Below are 27,963 nucleotides of genomic sequence, written 5' to 3' on the forward strand. Positions count from 1 at the left end.
AAATGGCCCCTCAAGAAGTCCCTGAAGGACTGGGACAGCTCAGTGGTAGAGCTCTTGCCTTGCATCCATGATGCCCTGGGTTCGATTCCTCAGCACCACATAAGCAAAAAGAAAAAAAGCCGAAAGTGGTGCTGTGGCTCAAGTGGTAGAGCGCTAGCCTTAAGCTGAAGAGCTGAGGGACAGTGCCCAGGCCCAGAGTTTAGGCCCTGCAACCAGACCACCCCCCCAAAAAAAGTCCCTGAGTAGCTCCTTAAGAAGCCCCAAAGGACCTCTCAAGGAGGTCCCAAATGGCCCCTCAAGAAGCCCCAAATGGCCTCTCAAGTCTTGCCCTGTCCTCCACAGGTCTGCCCTGCCCTACTGTGGCAGGCTTTCCCCTCCTGCCATCTCTCCCCCTCCACTCCCACTCCTCTCCTTCCTCCACACTCAATTCCTGCCTCAGGACTCCCAGTCTTTCCCTTACTCTCCTCTCTTCAGGACCCTTGGTCTCCTCCTGACTCCCCTCTCCACAGGAGTCCAGGTGTCCCTCCTCCCTCCCAATGTGTTTTCCCCCTAACCTCCCCACTAGCCTTGGAGCATGCAGCCTATATACACCCAGATAGGCTGCACCTCTGCCCCACTAATGGTTTCAAACTGATATGATCCTCCCCCAAGCAGCCCAAGTCCAATCCCAATAGGCAGCTCCCTATGTGCATGTCTCAGGAGCATGCCCCGCCCCTTTTGGTGGCATGCTCCTCCCATTTCCATGGCATGCCCCAGCCATAGCACGCCCCTCCAGTGCCCCTTGGGGTGGTGACATCAGCCTCTCAATGCCCTACTCTGTCCAGTGGCCTGATCTGTGGAGTTGTGAGGCTTGACTCTTGATGCTGCTCCCCATCCAGCAGCCGGACCATGGGGCCACACTATTGGGCCCCGCTGATTACCGGGGCCCCATGGGTTATTACAGAGACTATCTTTGTACAGAAATTATAACACTGTCCTTTTCACATAGCCCGGTCTACATCTAATTTCAAGAGAGCCTGAGATATGGAGACTTTGTAACGATTCAACTCAAAAATTTCTTTCCACTTGAGAAGAGAGACCAGACATCCAAGATGAAGTCATAGTTTTGTCCACATCTGCCATTCTCATTTCTGATTCCAGTTTGTATGGGTTCCTGTGCTGCTTTGTACCTCTTTTTACTGTTTTTGATTCGCTTACTCACTTTTTTAAATCTTTACTTAACCCTCACAGGTTAGGAATAAAGTATCTTGCTTTTATATCTTTTAGTACCATTGTCTCGAATTTTAATGTATCTATAATTGTTCTAATAAAAACCATACACAAAATATGTCTACCTCAGAAGCAGACTTCTATTGTATGCACCTGAAGTTTATTCTACTTGAGAGGTCTTTTATTCTTTATTTCATTTATTTTTGGCCATGGAAATTGAACTCTGGACCTGGGTGCTGTTCTTCAGTTCTTCAGCTAAAGCCTAGCACTCTACCACTTGAGCCACAGTGCCACTTCTGGGTTTTCTGGTAGTTTATTGGAGATAACAGTCACATGGACTTTCCTACCTTGGCAGGCTTTCAACTGCTATCCTCACATCTCAGCCTCTTGAGTAGCTAGGATTGTAGGCATGAGCCACCACTACCCAGCAACTTGACAGGTCTTTGTAAGGGAAAACAATTATTGATGTATCAGGCACTGGTGGCTCTCACCTGTAATTCTACCTTTTCAGGAGGCTGAGATCTGAGGATTTCGGTTTGAATCCAGACTGGGCAGAAAAGTCCATGAGATTCTTCTTGACAATGACCAGATAACCTCAAGTGTCTCTATGCCTCAAAGTGGTTGAGAGCTAGCCTTAAGCAAAAAAGCTCAGGGACAGCACCCAGGCCCTATGTTCCAGTCCCAGGACTGGCAACAACAACAGCATTAAAAAGGAGGTGGGTGTAATAAAGCCATATTCACAAACACAGAATGCAGAAGGCAGAGGCAGGAAGTTCAGAGATTGAGGCCAGCTTGGCCTTTATAGTGAGCTACAGTCCAACCTGGGCTACATAGCAAGACCTAGTTCCAAAAAAAAAAAAAAAAAAAAAAAAAAAAACCCTCTTACCCTAAAACACCCAGGAAGTTCACTTACAGATGAATCTCAGAGAGCTGTTCCTCCATAACCCTATTTCATTTGGTCAAATATTGTCACCTACTACTTTATTTTTTAAAAAATTCTCCCTAAGTAGTTGCTGCCATTTATCATTGTTGAGTCATACATGAGGGTTATTTAGACATCCCAATGTATACTTTTTCCCTATTCTTGGTTCTTCAAATTCTCTTTCTCCTTTCTTTCCTGTTTATCCTTCCTTTTCTTAACTAGTTCCTCCTTTTCTCTTCATTTGCTTGTTGCACTTTTTCGTCCCTTTTGTCTGTCCCTCCCTTCCTTTCTGAGATAGAATTGGGTGATGTAGCCCAAGCTATTCTGATATTTATGTTCTTCCCGCCTCTCACTGGCAGTACTATAGGAGTACACTGGCATGACTGGAAAACTCCCAATGGAGAGAATACTGGCCCATTATCTTTTTCCATAAAGTTCTCCCTAGATTCCCTAGACTCTCCACACACATTAGGCTGTTTCATGTCTTCTATGTCTCTTAAGCTTTTTTTCTGAATTTCCTTTTTTTCCCTGTCCCATTCAGTGGCCCTTAGCCTCAGGGTGGTTCCAACCAGGGCCAGGCACACCCAACCTTCTCTGAGACCAGGTACCTTGGGCACAGACTCATTCAGGCACTGAATATGACAGAGCATAGATGAGGTGTAGACTGTCCCTTCATTTCAGGATCCATGAGCCACTAGCCGAGCATGTCCCCTTAAGGGAACACACTCTGAAAGGAAGTTCCAGGTCAAAACCATACCAGTCCTGACAATCGCCTGCAATCTCTCATTTTTCAGATATGGCCATGTCTAGTTACCGTTTCTAGTGAATAGAACATGGCAGAAATGAGAGATATCATTTCTCAGCTTGCAATATAAATAGCTGTTGCCACAGTACCATCTCTCTCTCTCTTGCTCTCTCTTGCTCTCTCCTGCTTTCTCTCATTTTCCTATACCCTTTGCTCTGGGTGAAACAAATGCATGTGTGAGCAGTCTATGGAGAAGGCCCCATGACAAGGAGATGCAGCTTCCAGATGACAGCTGGAAGACATGAGTGGGAAGTAGTCAAGCCTGGAAATGACTCTGACTCAAGTCCAGGTTTTGAATCTATCTCTTTTGGTTTCTGAATAATAATCAGCTGGGCTCAACTTCACCAATGAGAAAATAATACCCAAGGGCAGCAGATGGCCATTCCTACAGACTATGCAGAAACCATGTCCCAAATGGCAAAAACTCAACTTTTTTCCAAGTCTGATGGCTTAGCAGACAGTCTCCTCCAGCAGAGACTCTCATTCCTATCATGCAACAGAACCAGGCTGCTGCATCTTTCCACTGCAGATGAGTGCCCTGCAGTGATTGAAACAATGACCAGAAAGAGGATGAGACCACCTTGGTAAAATGCATCCAGCTGTAACAAGGTCAGCAGCAGGGGATGTTACATTCTGAACTCGCTTTACTGCACGCAGGACCAGAGACTGTGGTTCCAAATAGTATGGCCTTTTGCTTTGTGAGACAGAAATCTTAACTTCCATCCAGAAAGATGGGTGAAGAAAAAGAGGTCCTTGGCTAGGTTTCTTATGACAGAGTAGTTTGAGACCAGATGAGGCCAAGACTCACAGGTACTATATCTCTGCAGAAACCTGTCCCCAAAGAAGAGTGATGGATGGAAGTCAGCTCGGAGAGTGAGTGAATTTCAAAGTGGCGCAGACTAGCATCTGGGGATGGCCCCTGGCTTCTGGCTTGATTAACCATCTCTGCTAAGTGTGTCTGAAGATGTATAAGCACAGGCTTTCTAAATCATAGAGATAAATGATACACACAAACAAAAACTCCCACAGAGCAGGCAATCTGTCAAGCTCGTCCATTCCAAGTCGAATGACCTGATTCAACAGTTCAAGTACTTCAGTGTTTATAAAAGTGCCTATGAGCCAGGTGCCAGTGGCTCATGTCTGTAATCCTAGCTACTCAGGAGGCTGAGACCTGAGGATGGCCGTTCAAAGTCAGCCTGGACAAGAAAGGCCATGACACTAGTATCTCCAATAAGTTACTCAGAATACTGGAAGTGTCATGGTTGCTCAACTGGTAGAGTGCTCGCCTTGAGCTGAAGAGCTGAGGGACAGCTCCCAGGCCCAAAGTTCAAGCACTATGACTGACAAAAAAAAACAAACAAAAAAAGTTCCTATGAATCAATTCTTACATGTTGTTTTTCCCATATAGAAAATCTGTAAGAACACATCAGTAATGCTTCTTGAATGCAAAAAATGATACCTGTTGTTGCAAAGAATAATTACACATGTTTGAAATCTCCAAATCTTGGTTTTCTATTGTGTAAGGATCATCCAAATCTATCTACATTGGTTCATTTTATTCTTAATAATCATCCTAAGAATTGTCTTTTATTTATTATTATTCAAACACACACACGGGATTGCAGCTTAAAATTACAAGTCAGGTATATAAGTGTGGAATCTAGAATTGTAACCTAGATCCAACCACACTCATGTCCACTACTCTATGAAGAGGAATGCAAGCAAGCAATTTCTTCATGATGTTGTTTTTGTTTTAATTTTGCTCTACCACTTGAATAACAGCTCCATTTCTGGACTTTTGGTGTTTAATTAGCAGTAAGAGTCTTAATGGTCTTTCCTACCTGAGTTCACTTCCAATTGTGATATTCAGATCTCAGTCTCTTAAGTAGCTCTGCTTTAGCTGCTTTGCTTTCCCTGAAAGCCAAAATAAATTTATAGGTCTAAGAGAGGATGGGGGTCGGGGGAGGATGTATCTCATTTGTTAGTCAAGCTCCAAGAGCCAAGTATCACATTTTTTACCCATCTAGACTTAGAAAGATATGCATATCTAGATATAAACATTTTTATAGACATGACTAGATAACATGATTTAAATGTGGAACTATATTGGAATGAAAGGGAGAGAGAATGATAGGGTATAAATAAGATTAAGATACATTGTGTCTAGGTAAGAAAATGGTGTAAGGAGACACACTGCAAGCTACTGAATGTGGTGGTAGAAGGATATGGAAACAAAGTATAATACAAGAGGTGAATCGGACTAAATTATAATATATGTACTGGTGAAAAGGCATATAGAAACCTCACTGTTGCCCTAAGTTACACTAAAAAATGAAAAGAAAATGAATGATAGGAAAGTAAAATATGAGGGAAGGCCAAGAGGGAAGCTGAATGAGGGTGAATGTGGTACAAATGCTTTATGAGTGTATTAATAAAGGACTATGAAACTTGTTGAGTTTGGGAGAGAGTTAGAGAGAAAGAGAGAGAAAGAGAGAGAGAGAGAGAGAGAGAGAGAGAGAGAGAGAGAGAGAGAGAGAGAGAGACGGGGGGCTTGTACTCAGGATCCAGCAGACCTTGTTCCTGAGCTATTCTGCTCAAAGCTATTGTTCTATCCCTTGATCCACAGGTCTACTTCTGGCTTCTTGTTAATTCATTGGAGATAAGTGTCTCACATACTTTTCTGTCCCAGTTGGCTTTGATTCAAGATCCTCCAGTCTCAGGCTTCTGAGTATCTAAGATTACAGGTATGAACCACCAGTGCCTGCCTACATTTGTTTCAAGAAGGGAACAAAAGAAAGTGATGGAGAGAGTGTTTAATTGAGATGCATTGCATGCATGTATGGAACTATCACGAGACCTTTCCTTAGACAACTAATTACATGCTAATAAGAATGGTCCTTTAAAAAAGTTTGTTTTGGGTGCCTGTAACTCACTCCTATAATCCTAGCTATTCAAGAACATCAGTTTGAAGCGAACTCGGTCAGAAAAGATCATTAAAGCTCTTATTGCCAATTAATCACCAAAAGGCCTGAAGTGGAGCTGTTATTCAAGTGGTACAATGCTAGCTTTAAGCAAAATAAAACCAAACAACATCATCAAAAACAAAACAAAAAAAAAAAAAAACAAGCTCAAACACAGCTCCCAGGCGCTGATTTCAGGCTCCAGTACTGGGGATGGGGATGGGGGGGTGGGGGATAGTTTGTGACTATGCATGCATTAAGTTCCTCCTAATGAAATGCATAAGCTACTTTGGAGAAGTCCAGGAAACATGGAACCAATATCTACTATATAGTGAAGTACAGTAAACAGAAAAGAAATAATCCATTCATTCATCCCACATACTGGCTTTCTAGGCTTAAGAATATGAAATGTGTGTCTCATACCCCTTATCTTAGCTATTCCGGAGGCTGAAACATGGAGGACCACAATTCAAAACATCCTGGGCAGCAAAGTTTACGACACTCCATCACTAATCACCAAAATGCTGGATTAGATGCATGGCTCCATTGGTAAAACACTAGGGCTGATCCAAAGAACTGAGCATGAATACACACTCCTGGGTTCTAGTCCAGAAACTAGGACCACTGATGTTCATTTCTTCAATTTTGTATATCCAAAAATAGAGTGTTTATAAGAAGATGTAGACACTCCAAACACTGGCGAACAGTTTGCTTCATTCCTAGCTCAACCTTCTCATACTTTGGACATCAACAAAGGGATGAGCATGCTGTTTGTTTGGCCAGGACCACTGCTGAATGTTGCACAGATTTTGTATTGTTCAAGCCTACAGGGTATCATGCACATTCCCACTCACTTCTACTTGTTCAAGTGTCATGGTGACTTTCTGGTGCACTCCATCGTCAAGTGAATAAAGTCCAAGTAGGAAGAAAAGAAAAGAAAATATTGGGTGATAGTAGGGATTTGATTTGCCTTGGAACCAAAAAGGAACAGGGAAACTTCTCTGGGAGCTGTCATTATTGAGGGCTTAAAAGTCCCAGGGTAGGAGATAAAAATGAGGATGTATCCCAGAATCATAAGACTGATCCTGTCTTGCTTTCTCTCCCCAGGTGTTAGCACATGAACTTGGTTCAACTCGACAGATTTCTTTCTGCTCTTCTAACCAAGCAGCCAAGCATCTCCGGGAAAATTCATTTTACCGTGAAATCTGGAGTCTACAATTCCAGGAGAGGAAGCTGGTAATTTCTCTGTTTTCGTTGTTTTCTTTTTATTCTGCCAGTCCTGGGACTTGAACTCAGGGTTTGGGCACTATTCCTGAGTTTCTTTTTCTCCTCAAGACTAGTGCTCTACCACTTAAGCCACAGTTCCACTACTAGCTTTTGCTATTTATGTGGTACTGAGGAATCAAACCCAGGGTTTCATCCATGGTGGTAAGTAAGCGCTTTACTACTAAGCCACATTCCCAGTCCAAGAAGCTCATAATTTCTTAATATGATCTTCATACTTTTTTTCATCCCCATACTTCCTGGTAAGTTTGCAAACTTTTACCCTTTTATTCAAGCTCAGTATTTAGTCCTCATTTCACTCCCTTAGTATATGGCCTCTCTTTTTTTAAAATTAAATATGGCTAAGTAGTAGCATTACAGGTGGGAGCCACCATCTCCTGGCTTTGTCATTTAACCTGTAAAAATTCAAGACAGTGTATAATTCTCTCCACACACCTCTCAGCTCTGCTGTTGGGAATTTGAAATGCTCACCACTCATACCCCAATTTTCTGTCTGACACTTCTTCCCCCAATTATCACTCTGGGTGAGAATCTTCTAGGATATCACCTTCTCCAGGAAGACTTCCCAAGCACTGTTGCTACCAGATCATGTGAAAGAATCATCCCCAAGTAGCCACTCTTTGGTGTTCTCAGACATGTCATTACGGTTTCTATTTTGTTTCCTCTACTCCAATCCAGCTTTTAAGCAACTGGTACACTATAGCCAGTAAACCAAATGCATCCTTCCACTTCTTGAGTTAACCAAGTTCCCTAGAAGGTTGTCGGGCCCATTCATGTACCTACCATGAGCTTTCCCATCATGACAGCAAACCAGAGGGACTGTGACAGAGACCAACCACGGAGTTTCATATCCAGCCCTATGCTGAAATGTTCATGCCCTCGCTCTTAAGAGAAAATGAAGTGGACAGTTCACATTTGTATTCACACCCCCTTCTTAGGACATTGGCATAATCTACAAGCGTAGTTAAGTACTTCAAAAATGTTGCTGGATTAATGAAGGTAATACAGAAATTACTTGACCTCATTCCTTTCAAGTTGATCAAAATAAAATTGATCAAAAGTAAGAATTGTTCAAGATTGTATTCCTTAGATGGAAGCACTTCATGTAACTTTTAGGGCAAAATTCCATATACAGGCACTTGAGCAGCATCCTCATTAAAACACATAGTTAAAAGCCACATAGTTAAGAGAGGTCCTCCCAGATAAATACCTCCTTGTTCTTTTTCTTTAGTCATATTTTTCATGACTTAATAATACTGTGTGTGTGTGTGTGTGTGTGTGTGTGTGTGTGTGTGTGTGTGTATACACTAGGGCTTAAACTCAGGACCTAGGAGGAGCTGTCCTTTAGCATTTTCACTCAAGACTAGTGCTCTAAAACTTGAACCACACATGCCAACATTTCTGCCTTTTTATTGATTCATTAGAGATGAGAGTCTCAAGGATTTTCCTGCTTATGTTGACTTCACACTGTGATCCTCAGATCTCAGCCTCCTCAGCAGCAAGGTGAGAGCCACCAGCACTTGGCAATAAACATGTTATTTTCAATGACTTCTTTTCTCCAACCAGACTGATGGTTCTTAAGGACTCAATTTGTTTTCTACAACAATTCCACATTGGTGCTCAATGTGTCGTGGATAACTAAAGACCCACAGAGTGTTCAACACTGGTGGTTCATGCCTGTAATCCTAGCTACTCAGATGGCTGAGTTTTGAGGATCATGGTTAGAAACCAGCCTGGGGGGGCTGGGAAGATGGCTCAGTGGTAGAGTGCTTGCCTTACATGCATGAGGCCCTGGGTTTGATTCCTCAGCACTACATAAGCAGAAAAAGCCAGAAGTGGCGCTGTGGCTCAAGTGGTAGAGCACTAGCCTTGAGCTCAAGAGCTGAGGGACAGTGCTCAGGCCCCGAGTTCAGGCCCCACAACCCGGACACCCCCCCAAAAAAAAAAAAAACCAAAGCAAAACAAAACAAAAAAAAATGAAAAGAAACCAGCCTGGGCAGATAAATCCATGAGACTCTTTATCCCCAAGTAGACCACAAGAAAAACAAAAGTAGAGAATGGTCAAGTAGAAGAGTGCTGTCTTGACCAAAAAAGCAAATGAGAATGTGAGGCTCTCAGTTTAACCCTACAAAACTAAAATAAAAAGACCCATCAAACAACCTTTCTCAATTGAATGTGTAGCTTATTTCTCCAAACATCCAACTTTACCCTAGGAACACTGAAGACCTACCAAACATGTAATGCAAATTTCTATTTTAAGATACAGCTGTTTATTGACTTAACACTAAAAATACATACTAAGGAACTGAAATGTTTATGCACAAATCAATGTGGAATCAAAGTTGTGACATTAAATACAGGTAAAGGTATTGAGTTTTATAAGACCTATGCTGAATTTTGTTTGGGTTTTTGTTGTTGTTGCTATTGTTCTTTTTGCATATCATTTTTTATGAACCCCAAGAGAAGGACTCAACTGTTTTTCTCTTTCTTGCTATTGTTTCTAACATGTTTATAAGATTTTCTCTATTGCTTTGTATGTCCGTCCCCCACGGTATAACCCCTGTTTTCACTGTATTTGATGTTGTTGTTCTTTTTGTCAGTCATGGGGCTTGAACTCTGGGCCTAGGCACTGCCCCTCACCTCTTCAGTTCAAAGTTGTAGGTTAGTCTACTTTATACAAGTCCATTAATTTTATGAGTGGATGCATAAAAACCTATAGCCAAACTACACTGAGATGTTTTTCCATTTATCACACAATAAGCAAATGCATTATTACCTTGAAATTAGATTTCTACAAGTATTTCCTTGACTGAGAGCAGCAAGGTAGATTGTTCAGATTGTTCTGATAGTTTTTTTTTTTTTTGGGTCCAGTCATGGGGCCTGAACTCTGGGCCTGAGCACTGTCCCTCAGCTCTTCAACTCAAGGCTAGCGCTCTACCACTTGAGTCACAGCGCCACTTCCGGCTTTTTTCTTTTTGCTTATGTGGTGCTGAGGAATTGAACCCAGGGCCTCTGGCATGCAAGGCATGCACTCTACCACTGAGCCACCTTCCCAGCCCTGTTCTGATAGTTTTTAAAGTGAATAAAACAAGCAAATAACAGGTGTTATTTACTTAAGTTGTTACCTAGATATGTCAAACATTGGGAGAGTTGCTTGTGAAGAATTCAAAGAAAGAAAATACTGATCTGTAAACTAGGCATAGTACTAAATGCCTGTAATCCAGCACTTGGAAAGCTGAAGATACAGGAGGATCATGTGCTTCAGGCCAACATAGGTCAACAGGGTGCTATACTGTCTTCAAGAAAGAAAGAAATGAAAATAGAGGGAAGAGATACTGGCATGTATATCATTTTAGCCTTGAGGCAGTCCTGTGAAAAGGCACTATTAGCACATTTTTCTCCACAGAATATTGATACTTATAGAGGTGAGGTCTCAGAGCTCGTGTCATACAGAACTGAGACTAAAATCAATTCTCCTGACTACTAGTTGACACTTTTACTTCTCCACCATAATTAAAGGTCTTTTTACATCTCAAATCAACCCTACCGATCAAGGATTACATTGGGACTGTAAATTCATCAACCATAATCTGAATCTACACTATATTTATCTAAGCCCATCCTTGCCACCAATTTTAGAGAAACCAGTGCACATCTACATTAAAAAAAATAATAATGTAATTCCTGAAGCCTGGAAAAAAGTAATTCCTAATCCATGAAGCCTGGTGCTGTTCCTAGGGCAGCCAGGAGCCTTCCATGCATAGATAGGTTTCACCCAAATGGAGTCTTAAAGAGGAATCTGTAAAGCAGGTTTTCCTACATGGTGCATGATGTCAGTTTCAGCTATTAAACTGAACTCAATTCTCAACCTCCCTGTTTAAATATTCAGCAAGAACAAGAACACAATTAGGTTTCCATGCAGTACTTTGAAAGGAATCTCATTTCATACTCATAAGCACCATATAGATATTTCCAAGGAATAAGACCATGCAAAGGCTGTCAGATGGCATTGGACAGAATGAATTCAGCTCTAGGCTTGCGATACCATACACTGCCACCTGGTGGTCATACATAGGCAACAATGGACTCCCCGGAGGATCTCATACAGAGCCTGGCACAGGGCTTTTGGTGTGATCTATAGTGCTGATTTATGAAGCCCTTTTCTCCCTGCTCACCCAGCAATTGCAGGAGCTTTCAGTCCTAAGTTGATTTGGCAAAGACACAGGTCTCAAAACACATATGCTCCCTTTAAGACATGTACAATTTCTCCTGTGTTAAAGCATTCACTTAGTTATCATAAAAACATCTATTTAGTTGACAAATATTTTCAGATTGTCAACTAAGTGTGCAGATTTTTTTCTGGTCACTGGGGGATTGTCTATAGCAAAGACAGATATAATCTTTGTTTCATGGTGTTTATTTTGGGAGTAGTGAAAACATCTCTGTTAGTAATTAGGGCCAGAGTTTACCAGTGGCATGCAATTATCCCCATAGATGTGAAAAGGAACGCCACTCTAAAGAAGATGCTATCTGTGTTGGAAGGGTTACAAAGGCCATGGAATCAAGGCCTCCCTTTGCAGAGGTGACAGAAGGAGGCTCCGGGGTCAGGGTGACCCTCTATCTCTATGATCTATACAAGTCATTTAATCTTTCTGAGTCTTTTTGGCCCTCCTAATGGACATTGTAAAACTAGTTGTGATCCAGGTGCTGACAGCTCATCCCTGGAATCATAGCCTCTCATGAGTTGGAAATCCAAAGGACTATGGCTCAAAGCCAACCTGGGAAGATAAGTCCCAGAGACTTAATCTCCAAAGTAACCAGCAAAAAGCAAAACAGAAGACATGTCTCAACTGGTAGAGCACCAATCAAGTGAGCAAACCTGATAAGTATTTGTGAGGCCATGAGTTCAGACCCCAGTACTACCCCCCCAAAAAAGAACTCTGTGGATTTGCATGTGGCTTGGCAGGCTTGTTGCAAGTTGGCAAGGGAAGGTGGGGATCATTCAGAGGTGGCATCGTAGTGTTGCTCCATAAGCCACTGCTCCTTGTACCTTTGCTTCTCATTTTTATCTAGAGGAGGTAAAATACGATCTTCACACTGCTGCAGAACACATGGAACTGTGACTATGCTTTCAGGTTGTTCTTTTGGGTTCTTTTGGAAGACATTGCATGTTGTCAAAATTCCACCTCCTTTAGCACATCATGGAACAAGCTGTTAATGTCATGCTAAGTCACTGGGAGGGGCATGTGAGGATGCCTGCAACCTCTGGTGATAACACATGATTATATCCAAGAACCATTGTCAGTCATTCCAACCATTACTGTTCATCCTTCACTATGACAAGCAATGACCACTGATTCATGCCTACTGATTAATAACATAATTACAAGTATGATTACTACAATTTTCTATGCATTTACCATCAGGCAACAAAACCCTAATATTCATGAGCTTTGTTTACTGTGAATCATATCCAAGTTCTTTTGAATGTTGTTCTGAAATTGGTCCTATTTGGAGTCAGGACACGTAATGGAAGTAAAGTCCCCTGAGATACTATGGGTGACTGGGTGAGGGTTCTGGCACGCTGCTCTCTCCTCCCTCTCCCTCAACAATACTGTTGTTTGGTGTGCCAGTACTACGACTTGAACTCAGAGCCTCAAACTCTCACTTGACTTTTCTCACTCTACCGCTTGAGCCATACCTCCTTCCACTTCCGGCTTTTTGCTGGTGAATTCAAGAGTTACTTGGGATTTGCCTGCCTGGGCTAGCTTTGAACCATGATCCTCAGATCTCAAACTACTGAAATAGCTAGGATTGGCCATGAGTGGCTGGAATCATGGCACTTGTTCTGTGCCTCAAAGGCAGGAGATTTTATGGGGATGGTGGGAAGAGGCATCAAATTCCAGGAGCAGAGAGTAAAGAAAGGTGAAGGTCATTGATGTCATTCATGAGCCATGCAGAGAAGACATATGAATGAACAAGTTGGGTGGTGAAGCCCACAGTATACCGTGAATTGATAGAGGCCAGAGCTGAGAGGACAACCACCAATCACAGTCTGTTACTGTTTAGTGTAATATGCACATGCTAGGACAACCACCAATCACAGCCCCGGTACTTTTTAGGGCAATATCCACATGCTGGCCACTTTGCAGATATCCCAAGAGAAACCAAAACTCTACAACTCACACAACACTTCCCATTTCTCCAGCCACACTTTGTAGACACAAAGCAGGTAAACTAAGACTGTTCAGCACAGACTTCCTGTTTGATACCTGATCTAATTAATTTTCCAATTGTCTTATTAAATTGTCCCTTTTAAAATAAAATAAAGAATCCCATGGACTCCACTCCCAAATTTGAAACTTTGAGCTGATTTGAAACTTTGGCAAAGTGGCAGGGTAAAAAATTAACCCTCAAAAATCAATGGCTTTTGTGTATGCCATAATCAGGAAAGCAACTCTTTTTGTAATAGCTCCACAAAAAATAAAATATCTAGGAGTTAACTAAAGAAGTGAAGGACCTCTATAATGAAAACTTTTAAAACCTTAAAAAAGAAATTAATGCAGAACTTAGGAAGTGGAAAAACCTCCAATGCTCCTGGACTGGGAGGATTAACATCATGAAAATGGCAATACTGCCAAAGGCTATCTACAAATTCAATGTGATACCTATCAATATTCCAACCTCATTTTTCAGTGAAATAGAAGAAGCAACCCCAAAATTCATATGGAACAATAAAAGACCCCAAATAGCAAAAACAATCCTTAGCATAAAACAACACTGCTGGAGGAATATCAATACCAAATTTCAAACTCTACTACAAAGCTTGGTAATCAAAACAGCTTGGTACTGGTACAAGAACAGACTTGAGGACCAATGGAATAGAGCTGAAGAACCAGAAATGAACCCACGGCCCTATAGTCACCTAATCTTCAATAAGGGAGCTAAAATTAGAAAAGAAGAAAGACAGCCCTTTCAGTAAAAGGTGCTGGCAAAACTGGTTAATCACCTGTAGAAAACTAAAGCTAGAGCCTTATATATCACCCTGCACCAGAATCAACTCCAAATGGATCAAAGACCTCAAAGTCAAAGCAGACACCCTGAAAACATTACAGGAAGGAATAGGAGAACCTCTAATGCTCCTTGGTATAGGCTGAAATATTCTCAGAAAGACCCAGAAACACAACATATCAAAGGTTGGACAAATGGGATTGCATGAAACTGCAGAGTTTCTGCATGGCAGAGGACATAGCTAGCAAGATCAATAGTAAGCCTATATACTGGGGGAAGATCTTCATTAGCCATAGAACGGACAAGTTCTATACTTAGAACTCAAAAAACTAAATCCCCCAACAACAAATCCCCAAAGAAACAACTGCCTGATAAATAAGTGGGCTAAATAATTAAAGAGAAACTTCTCTAAATTGGAAATAAGAATGGCCAATAGAGGGGCTGGGAAGGTGGCTCAGTGGTAGAGCGCTTGCCTTGCATGCCTGAGGCCCTGGGTTTGATTCCTCAGCACCACATAAGCAGAAAAGAAAAGCCGGAAGTGGGGCTGTGGCTCAAGTGGTAGAGCGCTAGCCTTGAGCTGAAGAGCTGAGGGACAGAGCTCAGGCCCAGAGTTCAGGCCCCACGACCGGACCCCCAAAAAAATAAAAAAAAAAAAAAGAATGGCCAATAGACACATGAAGAAATGCTCAACTTCTCTACCCATAAAAGAAATGCAAATCAAGACAACACTGAGATTCCACCTCACCCAAGTTAGAATGACTATAATAAAGAAATCTAATAACAACAGATGCTGGAGGGGATGTGGCCAAAAGGGAACCCTACTGCATTGTTGGTGGGAGTGTAAACTTGTTCTACCACTTTGGAAAGCAGTATGGAGGTTCCTCAAAAGACTCCACATAGAACTCCTCAATGATTCAGCAATCCCACTTTTGTACATTTTTCCCAAACGATCATAAACAAAGCTATATTAACGCTACTAAAGCTATACTAAAGCACAACTATGTTTATTGCAGCATTATTTACTATAGCTAAGATATGGAACCAACCCAGATGCCCTTCAGTAGATGAATGCATCAAGAAAATGTGTGTGTGTGTGTGTGTGTGTGTGTGTGTGTGTGTGTGTGTGTACAAACACACAATGGAATTCTATGCCTCCATCAGAAAGAATGGCATTGCCCCATTTGTTAGGAAATGGAAAGACTTGGAAAAAATTATATTAAGTGAAGTAAGCCAGGCCCAAAGAATCATAGGTCCCATGGTTTCCCTTATTTGCAATAACTAGTATAAGTCTAGGATAAGCAGAAAAGGTCAAAAGCTATGTACAGGGCTGGGAAGGTGGCTCAGTGGTAGAGCGCTTGCCTTGCATGCATGAAGCCATGGGTTCGATTCCTCAGCACCACATAGCAGGAAAAAAAGCCGGAAGTGGTGCTATGGCTCAAGTGGTAGTGCCCTAGCCTTGAGCTGAAGAGCTGAAGGACAGTGCCCAGGCCCAGAGTTCAGGCCCCACGACCGGACCCAAAAAAAAAAAGCTATGTACATGTACATATGACCATATAAGATGATGTTAAGTGAAATGAACCCCAAGATATGGACACAACTGGTTTTTTTTTTCTTTTTTGCTATTGTTTTAATGTATTTAATATGTACTATGTGATTTTTTCTGTTTCTTTTGTATGTTCCCCCTACCCCGCCCCAGTATACCCCCTGTTTTTTATTCAGGTGCCCTGCATTTTGTATATACATTTTTCTAATTTGGGGAGAAAAGGGAAATAACAATGCTTAAATAAGGATACAAGTTGGCCCATTGTAACAATGAGATGCACAAGGCACTATGTTGAAAATGAACTTTACAACTTGGGGGAGGAGAGGGAGGAGTAGGAGAGGTAGGGAGGGAAGGTATGGCAGGGGAAAAACAAAGGAGGAGGTAATAATGCTCAATAGGAAATATACTCATTACCTTACTCATATAACTCTAACCTCTCTGTACAGTGTTTTTACAATAAAATCATATAAAAGTGAAGTAAAATAAAAAGGAACATAGAGTTTCATAAGGAAAATGGCACAGTCAATCAGTTTATAAAGCAGGCTGAAGAACAAGATGCACATTAAATCACAGAGCTGCTGGGTATTTATTTTTCATGTACCATCTTTTTATTCTCATACAGTTTGCTATAAGCTGGCATTTGTAAAAAGCCTCAACAACAGTGGCATGGCAGAAAATATCTCACGTATGATTAGCCTAGTCTGTAGGTTTCCAGAAAGCAAGTGACAATGTCAGAAACAAAATAAAACCAAGTAAAACCACAAACTGAATGTGTTAGTTTAAGAAAGAAATGCAACCCCAATGGATCAAAAGGCACTGTGGAGGGGCTGGGAATGTGGCTTAGTGGTAGAGTGCTTGCCACGCATGCATGAAGCCCTGGGTTCTATTCCTCAGCACCACATACACAGAAAAAGCCAGAAATGGTGCTGTGGCTCAAGTGGTAGAACACTAGCTTTGAGCACAGAAAGGCTCAAGGACAGTGCCCAGGCCCTGAGTTCAAGCTCCAGGACCAGCAAAAAAAAAAAAAAAAGGCACTGTGAAAAAAACCAAAGATATATTTAAGCTGAATTTTTATTGTTGTTATTATTCCTATCATTATTATTACTAGTGCTTCTACAAGGAACTTACAGATGGAATAGTTACTCAGTTAGTTCAGTAATGAGATTTAGGGCCATAATTATCTTTAAGTAGGAGAAAGGAATTCTTGAGGAGCTTAATTACCAATCTAAAACTCCTGCTGGGATTGAGGAAGTTTGCATTCTAGCCCCATCTGGAGAGCTTGCCAGTGACTTGGAAAAGTTACTTTGTCTCCAACTTTCCCACTTGCTTAATCTCTCCTTACTTCTCAACTCCCAAATCAGCAAGTTGTTTGTTGACGGTTGTTTTTCTAATGATTAAAACAAATAGCTAGCAAATCTAGCATGTAGAATAAACAAAGAAAAGACTCAGTGTGACACTGAAGAAAGCCAGGAAGGAAGTGACATTTTGCCCTCTGCCTTCCACCTTGGGTATTAGAGTCTCGCAAAATATTATATTAAGTAAAGTAAGCCAGGCCCAAAGAAACATAGGTCCCATGGTTTCCCTTATTTGCAACATCTAGTACCTGTCTGAGTCAAGCAGAAAAGGTCAGATAAGTTGATGTTAGGGAAATGAACCCTAAGACATGTATTCAAATGTTTTTTTTTTTCTTTCATGCGATTGTTTCTAACACATTTATAAGATTATTTCTTTGTTGCTTTGTATGTCCCTCCCCCACAGTATAACCCCTGCTTTCACTGTATTTGATGTCGGTATAATTTGTGGAGGGGAAGGGAAAAACAAATAGCTTAACTAGGGATACAGGTGGATCCATTGCAACAATGAGATGTACAAGTCCTTATGTCGAAAAATGAACTTTACAACTTTGGTGAGGGGGGAGGGGGGCGGGAAGGATTGGGTGGGGGGGCAGGGAGAGGATGGGAAGGGATGGGAAGGGGAAACTAAGGAGGAAGCTACAATGCTTGATAAGAAATGTACTCATTATCTTGCCCATGTAATTGTAACCCCTCTGTACAGTATTTTCACAATAAAAAAAAAAAGAAAGAAATTGTCCAGGGACTGAAGGCCTGAGGCCAGAGGCCCGAGACAGGAGGCCAGGGACTGGAGCCTGTTTGCTGAGCCTGTGTTTGCACTTGAGGAGCTCATGTGGAAAGAAAGTGACAATTCTCATGAGAAGCTGGGCATTCATACTTACCATCCTATTTAAACTTTTCTTATCATAATGATCATTTTTCAGTACTACAGATGGGATTCAAGGACTCTCCTACATTTCCATCTTGAGCTATGTCACACAGACCTTCTGTTTTTGAGAGCCTTGCTATTTCTGTACAGGGAGACATCAAACTTGTGATTGTGCTCTCTCTGCCTGCTGAGTAACAGTAATAACAAGCATGAACATTTTTTTTCTTTTACACCTACTGGGGCATGAACTCAGGGGTTCATGCTTAGATTTGTCTGCTTGGTCTAACTGAAAGATTGAAGTCAGGACTATGTCCTCTTTTTGCAATTTACTAAGTTCTTTTTACAACTTACTAACTGCTGATTCTGCTTCTGTAAATATGCTTATGCTAGCACAGACCCTCCCGGGAAATAAGTAAAAAGTTACAAAGTCCAGATGCAGGCCCAGGGACAAGGTCTGCAAACATAGATAAAGAACAAAAGAGTATGTTCTCTTGAATTCCTGTGTAAAAACTCACGGCAAGGGGCTCAAGACAAGGACCATCTGGCGAGCCCAGCAAACTAGGTCAAATGTCAACCAATTGCGAGCTTGTAACTATGTGGACTCCCCTCCAGAGAAGCCTCCCCCTAGGGAACCAACCAGTTTTCAACAAGTGTTACAAAACTTCCCGCGCAGTAAAATGATTGCTGGAGTATATGATAATTTTTAAACTGAGCCAATCCTGGGGAGCTTGGGGTCTTATGCTAATCCTGTGGTTTTTGTCTTTAAAAGTGCCTGTAACCGCTGCTCAGGGCTTCCTGTCTGCCCTGGACAGAGAGCCTGTTTGCGCAAACGCCAAATAAACTCCTCTTGCTTGTTGCATCTGCTGGCTTGGAGTCTTGGTTCTTGGGGTGCCCTCCCATTGAAGAAAGCATCCCAGTGAGTCTGGGGTCTTTCAGTTGGGGGCTCGTCCGGGATCAGGCGCCTCCAGACCCAAAATTTCAAGACCAGTTGGAGGTAAGACAGAGCTCTATTTTTCCGTGTTCTCCGTGCTTGTCGTTTTTGTTTTATGTTTTGGGGATCCAAAAGTGCCTGTACAGGACTTGTATTTGAATTTGTATTGGGCCAGAGGGAAAAGCAGACGTGCCCACTACCCTGGTCCCGCCCTGGAGTCCCACTCCAGGGTCGTTTGGAGGGGGGACGAGATCCGAGTGTCTCTTTGTTCTGGGGAGCTAAGGCATGGCCGGCCTCTCCCTTCTGAAGTTTCCCTCCTCATTTGTACTCACTCGGGCACCGTGCGGCGTTTGTCTAGTCTCATCTGTGTCTATATAACGTTGATTGTCTTTGCTGTCTGTTTTGTGGCCTTCAAAGATATAGGACAACAACTAACCACCCCCTTAAGCCTGACTCTAGGTCACTGGAGAGAAGTCTCGGCCCGGGCCCACAACCTGTCGTTGGAGGTCCGGAAAAAGAAATGGATGACTTTCTGCTCCTCCGAATGGCCCGCCTTCAATGTAGGGTGGCCTAAGGAGGGCTCCTTTAATCTTGGTGTTATTTTACAGGTGAAGGCTCGAGTTTTCCAGCCCGGCCCTCACGGACACGCTGACAAGGTCCCCTACATAATTACTTGGGAAAATCTTGCTCAGGATCCCCCGAAGTGGATTAAGCCTTTTCTCTCCCCTTCCATCCCCCTCTCAGCCCCTCCACCCTCTCCCACTCCCCTCATCCCTCTTCCTCCTGCCCCCATCCAGCCCACCTTTCCTCCCCTGCCTGTCCCTCCACCACCTACTCCCCTCACTCCTCTTCCACCACCCTTATCCCAATCTTCCCTCTACCCCCTAAAGGAGTTGTCGAAACTTAAAATGAAGGACTCCTCCACCTCCTCTTCAAGTCCCCCCGTTCTGCCTGATAATCAGACAGACTTGTTATTGTTAGAGCCTCCCCAAATGCCAGACCCTCCGCCACCCTATCCTCAGCCTGCTCCAGTGGAGGAACGCAGAGGACCACAAGGGGGCTCCCTTACCCCACCTGTTCCTTCTCCCGATTCCACTGAGCCAGAGGCGGAGCCACAGGCGCCATTGGCACCCAGAGCACCCTCGCCACCGCCCAGCAGCTGCCTGCGCCTCCATCGCTATCGAGGCGGAGAGAGTGAAGGAGTCTGGACGGCTCATGCCTTCCCTCTCCGGACCGTGGGCGGCCAAGTGCAATACTGGCCTTTTTCTGCTTCAGACTTATATAATTGGAAAACCCATAACCTGCCCTTTTCCCAGGACCCCCTGGCCCTGACGGGCTTGATTGAGTCCATCTTGCTGACCCACCAGCCCACCTGGGATGACTGTCAGCAGCTCTTACAGGCCCTCCTTACTACAGAGGAACGCCAGCAAGTGTTCCTAGAGACTCGCAAGAATGTTCCAGGACAAGATGGCAGACCGACATAGTTGCCAAATGAGATCGATGAAGTGTTCCCGTTGACCCGCCCTAACTGGGACTTCAACACCGTTGCTGGTAGGGAGCGACTCTGTCTTTATCGCCAGGTTCTGTTGGCGGGTCTCAAAGGGGCAGGAAGACGCCCCACTAATTTGGCCAAGGTACATGCAATAGTGCAGGGTTCTGAGGAAACACCTGCGGGATTTTTAGAAAGATTAATGGAAGGATATCGTATGTATACGCCCTTTGACACCTCCGCCGTAGACAGACAATCCAACGTCATTATGTCCTTTATCGGGCAGTCAGCCCCGGACATTCAGACTAAGCTTCAGCGGCTGGAGGGACTTCAGGGGTATACTTTGCAAGATTTAGTCAAGGAGGCGGAGAAAATTTTTAATAAGAGAGAAACTCAGGAAGAAAGGGAAGAAAGATTGCGTAAGTTGCAGGAGGATAGAGAGAACAAGCGAGACAAGAAACGTACCAGAGTTAAGTAAGATCCTGGCCACCGTAGTCAGACAGCCAGGGGAGAGAGAGAGTAGGCCAGTGAGGAACCTGGGAGATGAAAAGAGACCACCGTTAAGCCGGGACCAGTGTGCGTATTGCAAAGAACTTGGACACTGGGCCAAGGACTGTCCCCAAAACAGGAGACAGGCCAGGGGATCCCGAAGACCAGCACAGGTGTTGTCACTAGAAGGTGACGACTAGGACAGTCAAGGCCTGGAGCCCCCCCCCCAGCCCCGGGTAACTCTAAGAGTGGGGGGGGGCAGCCCAGTAACCTTCTTGGTTGACACCAGTGCCCAACACTCGGTACTGACCCAACCAAAAGGTCCCCTAAGTCATAAAACGTCCTGGGTACAGGGAGCCACTGGAGGAAAACTATATCGGTGGACAACTGAGCGAAAAGTGCATCTCGGATCGGGGCTAGTCACTCACTCGTTCCTCTTGGTTCCAGACTGCCCCTACCCATTGTTGGGGAGGGACCTCCTCTCAAAGGTAGGGGCCCAGATTCACTTCCAAGAAAGGGGGGCCTCCGTTAGGGGACCCCAAGGACAACCGCTCCAAGTCCTGACTTTACGCCTAGAAGACAAGCATCGTTGGCATGAAAGCCCTCAGCCAGTCTCAATCGACCCCCAGTGGTTGTTAGATTTTTCCCAGGCTTGGGCGGAGACGGCGGGAATGGGATTGGCTACAAACCAGCCTCCTCTAGTCACTGAACTTAAGCCGTCGGCTGCCCCGGTGATGATACGTCAGTATCCACTAAGCAGGGAAGCTAAAAATGGAATTAGGCCACATATACAAAGGCTGCTACAATTGGGCATCCTAAAACCATGCCAATCCCCATGGAACACCCCCTTATTGCCCGTCAAAAAGCCCGGGACAGGAGATTACCACCCCGTGCAGGACTTGAGAGAAGTAAATCGGAGAGCAGAGGATATACATCCTACGGTGCCTAATCCTTACAACTTACTAAGTACGCTGCCCCCGAGCCATACATGGTATACATTATTGGATTTAAAAGATGCCTTCTTTTGCATGAGACTGAGCCCCCAAAGTCAGCCGATCTTTGCCTTTGAGTGGAGAGATCCCGAGTTGGGTTTCTCAGGACAGCTCACCTGGACAAGGTTGCCACAGGGATTCAAAAACTCCCCGACCCTGTTTGAGGAGGCTCTACATCAGGACCTGGCCGACTTCAGAGTCAATCATCCCCAATTCGCTCTTCTACAGTATGTAGATGACCTGCTCCTAGCAGCTGAGACTCTAGATGACTGTCTAAAAGGTACCGGGGCCCTTTTAAAGAGACTAGGGGAATTAGGGTATAGGGCCTCAGCCAAAAAGGCCCAAATTTGTGTCCAACAAGTAACCTATCTAGGCTATAAACTGGAAGGGGGGCAAAGGTGGCTAACAGAGAGCCACAAACAAGCCATCACCCAGATCCCACTGCCCACGAATGCACGAACCTTGAGGGAGTTCTTAGGGAGTGCTGGGTTCTGTCACTTGTGGATACCAGGGTTTGCTGAACTAGCAGCTCCTCTGTACCCTCTTACCAAGGCAAACACCCCGTTTCGATGGGAAGAAAAACAACAACATGCTTTTGATCAGATTAAAAAGGCCTTATTGACAGCTCCGGCCCTGGGCCTTCCGGATGTGACTAAGCCATTCACTCTATATGTGGATGAGCGACAAGGAATTGCTAAAGGAGTCCTGACCCAGAAGTTAGGGCCCTGGAAAAGACTGGTGGCCTATTTCTCAAAAAAACTGGACAGTGTGGCAGCTGGGTGGCCCCCGTGCCTCTGTATCATTGCAGCTGTGGCCGTTTTGGTAAAGGACTCTGATAAGCTAACCTTAGGACAGCCCTTGACGGTGATGGCCCCACATGCCATAGAGACAGTTATTCGCCAGCCCCCTGAACATTGGCTTTTGAATGCCCGGATCACCCATTACCAGACAATGCTGTTAAATCCTGACCGGATTCGATTTGGGGCCGCAGTCTCTCTCAACCCAGCAACCCTACTCCCGGACTGGGACTCTCACCTCGCCATCGAACATGACTGTCATCAAATCCTGGCGGAGGTGCACGGGACCCGTGAGGACTTGACTGATCAACCTCTACCAGATGCTGAACATACCTGGTATACAAATGGGAGCAGCTTCCTGCATAACGGTGAGCGAAGGGCAGGGGCAGCAGTGGTAGACGGGACCACAGTCATCTGGGCTTCAGCCCTAGAGCCTGGGACTTCAGCACAAAGGGCCGAACTCATCGCCCTGACGCAGGCGTTAACAAAGGCTCGAGGAAAGAAAATCAACATTTACACAGACAGCCGGTATGCCTTTGCAACCGCGCATGTCCATGGAGAGATCTATAGGAGGCGAGGTCTGCTGACTTCGGCAGGAAAAGACATTAAGTACAAAGAGGAAATCCTAGACCTCTTACAAGCCCTTTTCCTACCTAAAAATGTGAGCATCATCCACTGCCCAGGTCACCAAGTGGGGAGGGACCCTGTAGCAGCAGGAAACAGGATGGCAGATGAGGCTGCTAAGGCAGCGGCCTTACAAAACCAAAACTTTGCTTTAGTCACTTCCCAAGAACAGCAGCCAAGCAAACCACCTCTCTTCCAGTATTCAGATCAAGATATAGAGGTGGCCAAGAAGCTAAAGGCAACCTTTAATAACTCAACTGGAACTTGGGAATATGAAAACAGGACTATATTGCCCTGAAAGGATGCGAGAAGGTTGGTTACCTACTTGCATAGATGGACCCACTTGGGTTACAAAAAATTGGAGACTCTTCTACAGAGGGAAGAGCAGTTTCATTACATTCCAGACCTATCGGGCATAATCAAACAGGTCATAGACTCTTGTGTTCCCTCCGCCAAGGTTAATGCAGGCCGATTCCAAGCGCCTGCTGGAGTCAGAATGAGAGGAGAGTGACCTGGCACTAACTGGGAGATCGATTTCACCGAAATTAAGCCTGGCAAGTATGGAGTTAAGTACCTCCTAGTCTTTGTGGATACCTTCTCCGGCTGGACAGAAGCTTTCCCCACTAAACAAGAGACTGCACAAGTGGTAGTTAAAAAGATTTTGGAAGAGATTTTTCCTCGATTTGGACTCCCTAAGGTAATAGGGTCAGATAATGGCCCTGCTTTTGTCTCCCAGGTAAGTCAGATGGTGGCCAAGCTGTTGGGGATAGATTGGAAATTACATTGTGCTTATCGCCCCCAGAGTTCAGGACAGGTAGAACGAATGAATAAAACAATTAAAGAGACCTTAACCAAATTAGCCTTAGAAACTGGCACTAAAGACTGGGTCCAACTCCTTCCCATGGCCCTGTTTAGAGCCTGGAATACTCCGGCAAGCCATGGATTAACCCCCTATGAAATCTTGTATGGAGGACCTCCTCCTATAGCAGATTTTCTTGACCCTGCCATTGATTCTTTTGCAAATACCCAAAGCCTACAGGCACGGCTGAGAGCTCTGCAACTCATCCAGAGACAAGTGTGGAAGCCGTTGGCCGCCGTCTACAGCTTGGGGAGCTCCGCAGTCCTACATCCCTTCCAGATTGGCGACGAGGTGTACGTGAGGAGGCACCAGTCCAAGACCCTCGAGCCACGGTGGAAGGGCCCATACATCGTGCTGCTGACCACACCCACTGCGCTAAAGGTAGATGGGATCGCCGCCTGGATCCACGCCTCCCATGTCAAGCGAGCACCGCCTGGAGACAAGAAGGACCCCTCGGAGCCAGCGAGATGGAAGGCGCAGCGCACTCAAAACCCCCTCAAGATAAGACTTTTAAAAACTGTTTAATATTCCTTATTACTATAATCCTAAAGACAGGAAGGGGACAAAGAGCCCACCCCCTGGTGGGCACGAACCCACACTCCCCCTATAACCAGACATGGCAAGTGATAGATGAACAAGGGAGTGTCATATGGGCGGCCTCTAACATAGCCCCCCTCTGGACATGGTGGCCCGACCTCGCACCGACCTTCTGCACATCCCTCACTAATGAGGTAGATGCTACAAGTGGAAAAGGTGTCGACCAAGGCTACCCTGTCTATGCTTGCCCAGGCGGGATCTCTCTCTCTCTCTCTCTCTCTCTCTCTCTCTCTCTCTCTCTCTCTCTCTCTCGCATCCAGATGCGGAGAGAAAAAGATTATTTTTGTAAAGCCTGGGGGTGTGAAACCAGCGGGGACACCTACTGGAACCCATCCTCCTCTTGGGACTATATCACCATAAAAAGGGCCGGTGCGACGACGAAAGGTTACAAGCATCCTAAATTGGGTATTTGGGTTGGCCCTGCACGTGATGTAGGGAATGGAAAGTGTGCTAACTCAAAATGCAATCGGTGGTGCGTAAAGCTTACTGTAAAATTCACCACCAAGGGGCAAAGGTCTAACTTGGGCTGGGTAACGGGGTTCACCTGGGGAGTCAGGTTACGCACTAACTATTGGGGTCACGATGATGGTGGACTAATAATGATCCGCCTCCAAGTGCAGAGTGCAGCTCCCAGCCTCCTAGGACCCAACCCTACCTTAAGAAAGAGACCCCTTTACATAAACCGGACGCCTGACCTCACCCATCCACCAGCCACCCCTGACCCAGGGCTGCCCCAAATGCCTCCCTTATACAATCTAGTAGAGGGAGCTTATTTGGCCCTCAATTCCACCAAAAGCAACCTAACTCGGTCCTGTTGGCTCTGCCTTTCTGAGGCGCCTCCTTATTATGAAGGGACAGCTTACAATGGTACTTACAACTATTCTGACTCATGCCCTTGGGGACGCCAGGGCACCAGGTTAACTCTAGCTGAAGTGTCAGGCCAAGGACTATGTCTCGGCACCCCCCCCCCCCAAGAAGATCCAGCTCTGTGCTCGCACAGAGAGAGTTCGAGCCTCCGCCGGCAAATACCTGATACACTCGGATGGAGGATGGTGGGCATGTGACACTGGATTAGCCCCTTGCGTCTCAGCGATGCTGATGAACCAGACTGGTTTCTGTGTTCTAGTACACCTCTACCCCCGGGTTATATACCATGACTCCCGATCCTTCGAAGAATTGGCGGAAGGCCTGGCCCCCCGCAGATACAAAAGAGAACCCATCAGTGTAACATTAGCTGTCCTCTTGGGATTCGGGACCACCGCAGATATTGCGGGAGTAGGAGTAGGAGGGGCCGCATATGTGGAAGGTCAACAAAGCCTAAGACAACTAAAAGCTGCCGTGAACCAGGACTTAAAAGCTATACAAAAATCAGTCACAGCATTAACAGACTCCCTCACCTCCCTATCAGAGGTAGTACTTCAGAACCGTAGAGGTTTAGACTTAGTCTTTATCAAGGATGGTGGGTTGTGCGCAGCCCTAAAAGAAGAATGTTGTTTTTATGCTGATCATACTGGGATAGCGCGTGACTCCATGGCCAAACTCCGAGAGCATTGAGAAGCTTGCAATTGGGACAAGATTGAGCAAGGTAGCTGGTCTGAGAGTTGGTGGTCTAAATCCCCCTAGCTCACTACATTGCTGTCGGTGGTAGCAGGACCTGTCATTATCTTACTATTGCTTCTCACCTTTGGTCCTTGCATTCTTAACAAGCTATTGCAGTTTATTTGTGAAAGGCTGTCCGTCATACAGGCCACGGTATTAGCCCAACAATACCAAGTATTACAGACAAGTGACACACCTACAAATGAGATAAGAACCCCCTAGATTTTAAGATTAAAATCAGTCCAAAGACAAGAGGAGGGAATGAAAGATTGAAGTCAGGACTATGTCCTCTTTTTGCAATTTACTAAGTTCTTTTTACAACTTACTAACTGCTGATTCTGCTTCTGTAAATATGCTTATGCTAGCACAGACCCTCCCGGGAAATAAGTAAAAAGTTACAAAGTCCAGATGCAGGCCCAGGGACAAGGTCTGCAAACATAGATAAAGAACAAAAGAGTATGTTCTCTTGAATTCCTGTGTAAAAACTCACGGCAAGGGGCTCAAGACAAGGACCATCTGGCGAGCCCAGCAAACTAGGTCAAATGTCAACCAATCGCGAGCCTGTAACTATGTGGACTCCCCTCCAGAGAAGCCTCCCCCTAGGGAACCAACCAGTTTTCAACAAGTGTTACAAAACTTCCCGCGCAGTAAAATGATTGCTGGAGTATATGATAATTTTTAAACTGAGCCAATCCTGGGGAGCTTGGGGTCTTATGCTAATCCTGTGGTTTTTGTCTTTAAAAGTGCCTGTAACCGCTGCTCAGGGCTTCCAGTCTGCCTTGGACAGGGAGCCCGTTTGCACAAATGCCAAATAAACTCCTCTTGCTTGTTGCATCTGCTGGCTTGGAGTCTTGGTTGGGGTGCCCTCCCATTGAAGAAAGCATCCCAGTGAGTCTGGGGTCTTTCACTAACCCTGAACTATGATCCTTTGAATCATGAGCCTTTCTGGCTCACAGCTGACATTCTACCACTTGAGCCAGGCTTTCAGCCCAGTGTTTTGCTGGTTAACTGGAAATCAAATATGGAGAACTTTTCTGTCCAGGTTGATTTTGAACCTCAGTCCTCCAGGTCTCAACTTCCTAATAGGATTACAGGTGTGAGTTGACAGTGTGCTTGGCTAAATTTTTTTTGAAGTTCCAAGGCTTGAACTCAGGGCCTAGACATGGTCCATGAGCTTATTTTGCTCAAAGGCTAGTACTTTACCACTGGAACCATAGCTCTACTTCTGGCTTTTTTCGTAGTATAGTGGAGATAAGAGTCTCAAAGACTTTCCTGCCCTGCTGGCTTTGTATTGCAATCCTCAGATCTCAGCCTCCTGAGTAGTGAGGATCACAGACATGAGTCACTGGCACCTGGCTGTAAACATGTTTTTTTTTTTTTTTTAAGAAGTCTGTATCCTCTTGATTTCTGGGTCCTAGGTCTCCAAGCCAGGTCATCACTACCTTTGAAAGGAACCATTTTTCAGACACAGAATGATGGGGTTTTTTTGTTGTTGTTGGGTTTTTTTTTTTTTTTTTGCCATTTTAAGTAGTGTCGCATAGAATTTACCCCCTCAGATAAGAGCAACAGACCCCTGGGAACTCAAAGAGGTAGAGACACAGACACACTGAGCAATATTCTCCTGTCATGGAG

At 44.6% G+C, this 27,963-nt stretch overlaps 1 protein-coding gene across 1 annotated transcript; it reads left to right on the forward strand.

Moving 5' to 3' along the window:
- The first annotated feature begins 1,959 nt into the window (after window positions 1-1,959).
- On the forward strand, window positions 1,960-24,678 carry LOC122118562. Its single transcript, XM_042692404.1, is given in 4 exon segments — window positions 1,960-2,013; window positions 7,004-7,132; window positions 18,891-20,842; window positions 20,844-24,678. Coding segments are annotated over 4 exon segments (5,970 nt in total).
- The last annotated feature ends 3,285 nt before the right edge of the window (window positions 24,679-27,963 follow it).

This window comes from Dipodomys spectabilis, unplaced genomic scaffold, assembly GCF_019054845.1.
Source record: "Dipodomys spectabilis isolate Male_0828 unplaced genomic scaffold, ASM1905484v1 ptg000155l, whole genome shotgun sequence".
NCBI classification, from domain to species: domain Eukaryota; kingdom Metazoa; phylum Chordata; class Mammalia; order Rodentia; family Heteromyidae; genus Dipodomys; species Dipodomys spectabilis.